This window comes from Melanotaenia boesemani, chromosome 8 (genome assembly GCF_017639745.1).
Source record: "Melanotaenia boesemani isolate fMelBoe1 chromosome 8, fMelBoe1.pri, whole genome shotgun sequence".
In the NCBI taxonomy this organism is placed as follows: Eukaryota; Metazoa; Chordata; class Actinopteri; order Atheriniformes; family Melanotaeniidae; genus Melanotaenia; species Melanotaenia boesemani.
Window position 1 is genome coordinate 30,357,816 of NC_055689.1, and position 10,563 is coordinate 30,368,378.

General features: G+C 39.5%; 1 protein-coding gene across 1 annotated transcript; it reads left to right on the plus strand.

Annotated features, from left to right (window-relative positions):
- The first annotated feature begins 587 nt into the window (after positions 1-587).
- LOC121643842 (properdin-like) lies at positions 588-9,695 on the plus strand. Its single transcript, XM_041991402.1, has 11 exons — positions 588-690; positions 3,975-4,113; positions 4,272-4,429; positions 4,542-4,721; positions 4,968-5,177; positions 5,258-5,425; positions 5,514-5,705; positions 6,232-6,405; positions 6,531-6,728; positions 7,297-7,408; positions 8,920-9,695. Exons 1-11 carry the CDS (start codon positions 627-629, stop codon positions 9,029-9,031), a joined length of 1,707 nt encoding a protein of 568 aa, XP_041847336.1. The 5' UTR covers positions 588-626; the 3' UTR covers positions 9,032-9,695.
- Positions 9,696-10,563: the final 868 nt, after the last annotated feature.

Consider the following 10,563-nt stretch of genomic DNA (forward strand, 5'->3'; position numbering starts at 1 on the left):
AAACTCAGACAAGGAAATCAGTTTAACAGTTTTATTAATTCTCTAAGTTTTAAACCAAAAAGCTAATAAAGAAAATAATGAAATAAATAAATACATTTAAAATAAATAAATAATTAAAATAAAATGGGCTGGACAAAAGCATCAGGCCCGAGTTCTTCACTGCATGAGCTAATCATAATCTGTCTTCATTTTTTCCTCTAAAAGTTGCAAAAAGGAAGTCTGGTGCAGCTGTCACTCATCACAAAAATAATGCATAGCGTCACTCCCACACTTACAAAAGAGTACATTATAAAACTAATAAACCAAATTTAAAAAAAAAGAATATGATCATATGAAGGAGCAGGTGACGCCTGTTTTTTCTTTTCAACATACTAATTTTAAATTGCTGTTAATATGTTGTGGGTTTGGTCTGTAAATGTACGAGGTTTTGTATTTTCTCTCTACACATGCTTTCTTCATACATACCAGTTTGCATTAGTGTGTACACATGGTGTTTGTTTATTCTAACCAAATGAACCCAAGAGACAGTGTAGGCTCAGAGGGAGGGCCAGAGCCTGGGGACAGCCAGAACGGCTGAAAAAGCAAAACTCTAGTTTGACACTTGATGTCTTTGCTGCAACAGCAGGATGATGGAGACTCTCCAGGTCCTGCTGGTTTGCAGTCTTCTGCTGGTCTCTGTCGAGCACTCAGGTTTGTTCTTTATTTTTCCAGTCCTGTCTGAAATCTTGCTGACCAGACGTTTGTCTCGTGTAGATTAATACTAAAGAGATAATTAATTATATTAGATGAAATGGTTGGATGACAGTCAGGATTCACATCTGGATTTTTTTTTTTCACTCTTGCAAAAATCTAAGCATTTTCTTAAACATGTATTTTATCTGCTGACCTTTTCCGGAACAAACAGCATGTTGATTGATTTTTCTTAAACTTACAGTTAGTTTTAAGTTGGGTTCCCATTAAATCCAGTGGGAACGTGATCCCAAACTTTGAACTGGTAGTGTATATGTCTGCAACTGCTACTTTATTTAAAATGCACTTTAAAAACAACACGTGGGTTTTGAGAAGAGATTTGAAATATGTCCTAAAGTTCTTAATGTAAAAGATTAATTGTCTGATATATTAATGCTAAAGATATATTGTCTGAAAGCAAAAATTAACTCCATCATTTCTTAACTACAGTGAATAAAAACAAGCTTGAATTCTGCTTTTTTACTTTTATAGAGAATTCGTGTTCAAATTTAAGCCACTTTTGAGTTTTGACAGATTTATTTTCTAGAATTTTTTCATGTTTCTGTATTTATTGAGAAAGTAGATTAATTTATTCTGCATTCATAAACTTAATTACATCTAAAACATCCTGATCTACAGCCTGAACAGTCTGATGTGATGTAATATTTTTACCTCACTTACTAAACTTGATTTATTTTCTGTGACTATCTACACTTAAATTATTCTGCCTGAATTTTTTTATTTGCTATAAACTGACTGGTTGATTTTTTTTTTATTTTTGTGTCATGGATATCATTGTGCCCAGCCCACATGGACTTAGAAGACACCATGCAATATATATTCAAATAATCCAAAGATGAAAGAAAAAGGAAAATTTTTATTTATCTGTTAATTTGTACAACAAAAAGTAAAAAATATTCCAGAATATACAAAACAGAGCATTATAGATTACCCATTATATAGGGTACAATGTTTCCTGCTAATATCCATGATTCTGGGATTCTTCCTCTGACCTTTGTCAAACAAAAATTTCTTTAGTCATTGAAAATGACTAAATGACTTAGGCATGTGTGGTCAGGAATGAAGAAGATCACTGGCTTCGGGATAAAGGAGGATCAGACTGATGGAGGTCTGGACAGAGCGAATGAACTGAACATGTTCTTCAATAGGTTTAGCTCACCGCCTGCTTCAACCCCAACTAGCCACACACCCTCCATGAGCCCACAGCTTTCCTGTCACACCTCCACTCTGTCACCCTGCAGCTCAGTCAAGGACCTGGACACAACCTCATCTCCCTCCACATCAGGACTTCCTGAAACCTCCTCTGCCTCCACCTCCACTCTGTCTGTCTCCTGTAACCAAGTCATGCAACAACTGGTGAAACTGAACCAGAACAAGGCTGCAGGTCCAGATGGTGTCAGTCCCAGAGTTCTCAAGACCTGCTCAAAACAGCTATGTCCGATTCTCCAGCACCTGTTCAACACCAGCCTGAGTCAGAGAAGAATCCCGGTGCTGTGGAAAACATCCTGCCTTGTTCCAGTGCCTAAAAAACCACAACCAGCTGAACCAAAAGACTACAGACCAGTCGCCCTGACATCTCACGTCATGAAAGTCCTGGAGAGACTCTTACTGGCTCACCTCAGCAAGCAGGTGAACACCTTTCAGGACCCATTACAGTTTGCATACCGTAATGGGCTTGGGGTTGAAGATGCCATCATATACCTGCTTCAGAGAGCCCACTCTCATCTGGACCAGTCAGGCAGCACTTTGAGGGTCATGTTCTTTGATTTCTCAAGTGCTTTTAATACGATTCAGCCTGCTCTGCTGTGTGAGAAGCTGCAGAAATTCCAGGTGGATCCCTCCACAACCACCTGGATTTACGACTACCTCACAAACAGACCACAGTTTGTGAGACTGAAAGGTTGTGTGTCTGAGATGGTGGTCAGCTGCACTGGAACACCACAAGGGACTGTACTTTCACCATTTCTATTCACGCTGTACACCTCAAACTTCCAGTACAACTCTGAGTTCTGTCATCTGCAGAAATACTCTGATGACTCAGCAGTTGTTGGGTGTATCAGTGATGGACAAGAAGCAGAGTACAGAGAACTGGTCGGTCAGTTTGTGAAATGGTGCGGTGACAATCATCTCATCTTGAATACCAAGAAAACAAAGGAGATGATTGTTGACTTCAGGAGGAACAAGAACACACATAGAAGTGTTTCCATCATGGGAGAGGAGGTGGAGGTGGTGGAGGAATACAAGTACCTTGGAGTTCAGCTGGACAACAGACTTGAGTGGAAAAGCAACACTGAGTACATTTACAAGAAAGGTCAGAGCAGACTCTACTTCTTAAGGAAGCTGAGATCTTTTAACGTCTGCACCAAAATGTTGCAGATGTTCTACAGGTCTGTTGTTGAAAGTGCAATCAGCTTTGCAGCAATCTGCTGGGGCAGCGGCATCAGAACCAGAGACTTGAAAAGAATTAACAAACTGATCAAGAAAGCCGGTTCTGTGCTTGGAGTAACTCTGGAGCCGCTCGAGTTGATCATCAAAAAAAGAATTCTGTACAAGCTGACGAAGATAATGGAAGATCCTTCACACCCTCTACACAACGCTGTGACGAAACAACAGAGTGTGTTCAGTGGGAGGCTTGTTCAAGTCCGATGCAAGACAGAGAGATACAGAAGATCCTTCCTTCCAGCAGCTATCAGGCTGAAGAACAAAGCCCTTAGTTAATTAATGTGATTGTTTTACTAAAAAATTACTACTACTACAATATTGAATTTCCCTTTGGGATTAATAAAGTATTTTTCATTCATTCATTCATTCATAGAAACAAAAAAAATGAAAGTAATTTTCAACACCATCAAGATCAGACAAAGCACATATACACTTCAGGTGTACCCTCAAGAAATGTCCCAGAAGTGTGGAAATATCCTTACAGAAAAGAAATGTGCTCAAACTTCCAAAAAGTCCTTACAAAGAAAAATGTTCTTAAAGTGCAGAAATGACCTCACAGACTAGAAATTTTTGGAAAGTGCAGAAATTTCCTGACAGAAGAAATGTCCCTAAAATACAGAAATGTCCTCGTAATGACAAATTATACCAAAGTGTGCAGACACAAATAGAAATAACAACAGAATGTTTGCAGATTTTTATCAGTATCACGTTCATGTGTGTGCGTGTGTTTGTGTGTGTGTGTGTGTGTGTGTGTGTGTGGGTGTGGGTGTGGGTGTGTTCAGAGAGTGGGCAGTGTTTTGCTTATTTCAACACGACCTCAGGTGAATGTACCCAAGACCTCGGTGAGGCGCAGAAAAGTCAATGCTGCCAGAACCCAACCTACGGCTACCGGGAATCAGATGGAGAATGTCAGTTTTGTGGGTCAGTGAATGCACACACACTAATCAAACACTCAGAGTGAAACCTCACACACACATGGCAAATACAAAAAAAAAAAGAAGTTTTCTCACCCTCAAACCTGCTCGATTTTCCAAAATTGTTATGTCGAACAATTCTTGTGAGTGTGTTTGTGTCCTCAGTCCTCCTGTGTGGTCTCCTTGGACTTCATGGTCCCTATGTAATATCCTATGTGGGGGTGGAGTAATAACAAGAACCAGGAAGTGCTTTGGCAAATCAGAGTGTGAGAACCCCAAGGAAAAGCTGCACATGGAACCATGCAATAGCACCTGCTGCAGTGGTATTTACACACATATGCACACATTCAAATACTCATCAGTTACTATAAAAGAAATAATGTTTGTCTGGAGGGTAACTTTTTGACTTAGTGTGTGTGGTCTAAACGTGTGCAGATAAGGAGGGGTGGGCCATGTGGCTCGAGTGGTCCCCCTGTTCCGTCACCTGCGGAGGACCTGCATTAGTTGGATTCAGGACAAGGAAGAGAGTCTGCAACAGTTCTCCTGAATGTGGATTGGCCTGCGAAGGTCCCTCAGAGCAGACGGAGAAATGTGAATCTCTTAACAAATGTCCAGGTAATCACAGGCCTTGATCCTGGTAACATGGATGTCTTTTATGTTATTGGTTGTTTCAGCTAGGTGTGTGACGGAAAACAATGAAGGTTTACATTCTGGTCAGCTTTCCAGCAGGTACAGTAAAGCCCTGAGAAAGAGTGAAGGTTTAGAATGGGAGCACCCTGTTCATGGGATTATGAAGATGGCTGTGATAATTGTAAATTCATTCATTTAAACACAGGTTATGTCTACTTTTGTATCTCCCAGTTCATGGTATTTGGTCTGGTTGGTCACAATGGTCTCAGTGCTCTGGTCCATGTGTTGATAAAAGAAGCAGCAATGTCATCATGCCTATAAGAACACGGCAACACACCTGTTCCAACCCAGCACCCTCTACTGATACACAGCCACATGGAGACAGTTGTCCTGGAGACAGTTCCGAGCAGCAGGACTGCATCGAGCTACCCAACTGTCCAGGTGAGAGGGGATCTGATTGATAACCAAATCTTTTAAAGGTCAGAAGTCAAGTTATTAGTTATAAGTTGCTGTTTCTACAGTGGACGGTAAATGGGGGGCATGGCTTCCACTTGGACCGTGCTCTGTCACGTGTGGGCAGGGACTACAGCTATCAAATAGGAAGTGTGAAAACCCAGTACCTGAATATGGTGGGAAATACTGTGAAGGGGAAAGCACTAAGACCAGCGTCTGTCACAGTCCCTGTCCTGGTAACCAAACACTCACACACACACACACACTAAAACACACTTAGATGTGAGTCACATTCCCACTCATTGCTCTCTGTGTGTCAAACAGTCCACGGGGTCTGGACCAATTGGTCAAACTGGAGCGAGTGTTCAGCTGCCTGTATCCTACAAGGTGAAATTCCCAAAAGGACTCGTCGCCGTTCGTGTACTAACCCCGCCCCTTCATCCAACCCAGCAGGCCAACCTTGCAATGGTGAAGACAGCCAGGTGGAGGACTGTACACGCCTGCCTTACTGCCCAGGTACACCTTTCCTCTGTCTTCCCATCGGTGTTCATACAGCCTACTGCAACTCTACCGTAAACAAAATGGCTATGAGACGCTAAGGACCACTGAGACAGCAGTGTTATTGAAGTATTCAGAATGATTGTCCTAATCATTCTGAATACTTCACGTGTCCACAAAAATATGATAATGACATAGAAGTGTTAGCAAATCACAGGGGGTGCATTTCTATCTAACTAATAATAACAATGGTTTAGATTTCTAAAGCACAAGTGTTTTGCTTTGAATCCATTATTCATTCTCTCCACATTCACACTTGGCAGGGGTAAGCGACATGTATAGCCACAGCCTGAGTCACTGCTGTCCCTACGCCCTAACTACCTAATTAAACTCATACAACTTCACTGCTATAGAAATGGTACTCCCATGTTAAGGTTTATAGGTCTCCATATAGACAATAACAACTCCATGCTGTCCACATGGGGACAATATTAACTCCTAGATGTTCAGATAGCTTTGATAACTGTTTCTGTTTATGTATCAGTGAATGGCAATTGGGGGCAATGGTCATCCTATACTCCCTGTCCTGTTACCTGTGGAATGGGCCAACAGGTGAAAACCAGGACATGTGATAATCCTGCCGCCCAACATGGCGGCAAAGAATGTCCTGGAACCAGTCGTGAAACCTTAACCTGCTCAACCAACGTCCAGTGTCCAGGTACTGTATTTTTTATTCTGGTTCACTATGATCCATTCAACCCCCTGTTAGCCTCCTCTGTCACTGTATAATCACTCAAATAAGTATTTGATTTATGTTAATGTATAAGTTGTGTTTCTTTGCAGTGAATGGTGTGTGGTCAGACTGGACAGCATGGGGTGAGTGCTATTCTCCTTACGAAGGTCGAACTATCAATTGTAAAACAAGTGGCGGCAAGAATAATCGGACTCGCACCTGTCTCCATCGTGAACATGGTGGTGCCCTCTGTGAGGGAGACCAGCTGTCGGAAATACGAGTCTGCTACGATGTCAATGGCTGTCCCTGTGAGTGAAAATAATCCTAATCCTAACTCTAACTCTAACCCATGATACAACAGATTACACCTTATTCTAACACTGTTAATGGAGATCTCACTAAGAGGTTCCATGATGATGGTTGTTGACTATGTCAGTTCATCTGACTGTGGATAAATGCACAATCAGAGATTGTTCAATAGATGAACAAAAACAACCATATTTTCTTGCCAAGTTGAAAAATAACATGGCTGCTAAAGCCAACCCAAAATGAAAAAAACAAACAAAAAACAAAACAAACAAAAAAAATGCAGATTACCACTTTTTTTCCAGTGTCAAAATTAAACCTATGCTCTTGAGCGAGTGAGTACAAACGTAACCTTAAAAATAATTTTATGTAAAAAATGTGACAGATCAAAACTAAATTAACTTAAATCATGAGCAGAAAAAAGATCTATTATTGAGGGGGCTTCTTTATAATTTACATTTTATAGCTGCTTTATTTTCACAGGGAAAATGTACCCGTATGAAAATATTGTCACTTTTTTTAACACCTACTTTAGTATGCAATGTGTTTCACATGCTGTTTATGTTACAGTCAAAGGTAAGTGGGACGGCTGGGAGTCATGGAATTATTGTACACCACCTTGTGGAAGTGCGTCGAAACGCATTAGGAAGAGAAAGTGTAAACCTGATTACAGTGAGTACAGGTATGTTTACAGGCTGCACAGCACTGTACATCAATATGAAACACACATACAAATTAAAATAATCTTCCATAACAAATCAGAAATCTAAACAGTTAGCCTCTAGATTGAAGTCCTACGTTGTGATTCCCACTAAGACTTTTTCTATGCTGTAGTTGTTTTAAGCTGCAGTAAGAGGCTGTAAAAGCTTCAATTAGTAGCAGAGACATTTATCAAACGTTTCAACCAGTTGCAAGAATCTTGTGGAGATGTCTACATCTTTATGCATTTATTTCTAAATTATTGATTGAAGATGCAAAGTTCAAAGCTTCCAATTATCACATAAATGCTAAAGATATTTTACATTTCACACTAATGAAAAGTTCCATCTGTCAAGTTTTATAGACTTGGGCTGTGTCCAAATGTGCACCCTACTCCCTACATAGTGCCCTATATAGAGGCCATACCATTTTGTAGGGGTGTCCAAATGTCCAGAGAGAAAAAAGTAGGGCACTCAAAATTACCCACAATGCATATTGAAAAGTAGTGAGCAACGATGGTCACTAGACGGGTCAATATAGACCACAATGCATTGAGGTAGAAGCTCAACATGGTGCAAGGAGGCGAAAAAACATTTTTTATTGAATAGATATGCAACAAAGAATAAAATACAACGTAAGGAATAATAAAAAAAAATATTTACACACAACTTTGGATTGGATTTGGAATGACATCTTGACACACATTGTGGTTGCCATGGTGATGGCTGGTAGTCACGTGGTTTCTGAATCGCCAAGAGATTGAGTGCACTATGTAGTGTGCTAAATAGTGCAGCCCTATGTAGTGAACGAGGGGTTAGGGAGTAGGGTGGAGATTTGGACACATGCTTGATTCTATGAAGCCCATTTTTAGGCCTTTGCCCTAAATACCCGTAGTGAAATGAGTAAGTCTCTGCAACCATAAGGTCTGTTTAGTAATGGGTAAATATTCATATAAGTGAAGAACAGATGAAAATGGCACATAAAACAAATTTAATAAGTTTCCAGCCAGCCCAAAATAAACACTTTCAGGAGGACGTAAATTTTCCCTAGGGATGATGCTGTTGTATCTCTAAACCTCTATCAAATCATATGCATATACAGTATGTTAACATGATCCCTTCAAAGACCAACTCTGATAAAGTTGAGCAGAATAAAACTGGAGAAGTTTTAGTACAGGCCCTTTGAGAAACACATACTGTTTCACTTTCTGCAGCAGTTGTCTTCTGCTTCTTTTTTTTGACAGTAGTTTTGATTTTACATTCCTCCATTTGTTGAAAATGACTGTAGGCTCATTTATGTACTGTCTTAAATTTTAGGACATCACATTGTTCAATTAAATAAGCAATTAACTTTGTATTAATTAAGCTTATAAGTTACAAGTAATACTGAATAATGCATTTCTGTACGACTCAGATCTCAGTTTTGGTTAATGAAAAACAAACTGTAGATACAAGTGTTTTCTAAATACTGTAATATGTTACTGTCTGTTTTCAGGCCTACTATTCGCTCTAAGGTGGCAACATTTGTTGGAAAACCTGACTGTGGCGATCCACCTGATGGGATAAAAAGTGAGCGTCAGCAATGCAATAATGCTCCTCCCTGCTAACAGCATGCTGACCCATGATGGCAAAATATTCTGCATGGTGATGGCTTTAACACACATAATTACTCGACAAGGCATGCGGTAGGGTTGTGTTTCACTCGATCAATATGTAAAACCAGTTTAAGCCAACGTACAGTGATGTTTAGAGCCATGCATGAGTGGAACTCACTACCACAAAATATTACACAACAACGCAATGCTAACTGTTTTAAAAAGCAACTGAAAATATACTCTAAAAATAATAAGATTTAAATTGAATCATGTGCGAGTGTATTTTCATATGATAGTATATAAGATAAGTATGACTACATTGTAAATTAATGTATAAATTATGACAATGTATGGGAATTAATATTGTATTAGTCAAAAAAAGTAAGATGATCAAAATGTTATTGTAATATTTCATTTGTAATCTGTGAAAAATGGGAATTGTATACTTTTTCTACTGTAAACTGACCCCAGGAAGAATAGCTGATGCAGCATGCTGCTGATGCAGCATGCTGCTGACGCTAATGGGGATCTCAATAAACATAAACATAAACAAACACGTCATGTCATGTACTGCTGTCATTTTTTCCCTCCTGGAGGTTTTTAGTGTGTATTTTTGTTTTGAAACACTTCTAAATTGTTTGTCCTGTCTTCCATTAAAAGGTTTTTAAATCAAACAGTATATTACATTTATAGACTCTGCTTTATATGTACCTGATTGATCTTTTTTGTTATCTTTGCAGAATGTGACATATCATTCAAAACTGTAAATGCTAGCTTACATTGCTTGGAATTTACTGTTATGTGTACCAGGTGGAAGGAGTCTTGAACCTTCTGTACATGTGGGAGAGGTTTTTTCTTATTTGGCAACAGAATTACAATATCATTCAAATACGCCGCTGAAGGTTTAAATACCTAAAGACTTAATGTCATCATCTGGTATTACCATAGCCCACCCAGCATGGCAAATGCAAGGGAACCAGTCATTAACTCAGATGCTCTCAATTATTGTTTTGTGTTTTGTAAACTTGCATTCATTCATGTTTTGTTTTATTATTTGATCCACTTCCTAATTGGAAGGGTTACTGGCCCAGATGTGTGACCAGGCTGATTTGTGTGGGCGTGTTCAATAAAAATCCGTTCACTCACCGATGTTGTGATTATGAGCTGAGCTGATATGCCTCGTAGGCATGTAGGAGGGTTATATACCTTAAAATAAATAAATAAGCATAAGTTCTAACTCATGTTCATATGAGGAGGATCCTGTGTCAGCGTTGGATGCGACGTAGTTTACAGGTGAGGTTAATTAAGGAGTAAACAAAAGAAAGTAAAGTCAAGAGTTGGAACTTTATTCTGTAAATTGAGGCGGGCAGAAGAATGATAGTGTGCACGACAGAAGAAAGTGCTTAGTGCACACTACGCAGCACGTAAGTACACAGATTGAGACACAACCTAAGTGAGCACTCTTGGAGAGTGGACCCACTATATTTTTTCTGACCTCATCAAATAGAGTTTCTATGGTTGGCAGTGGCATAATAGACTTCCTT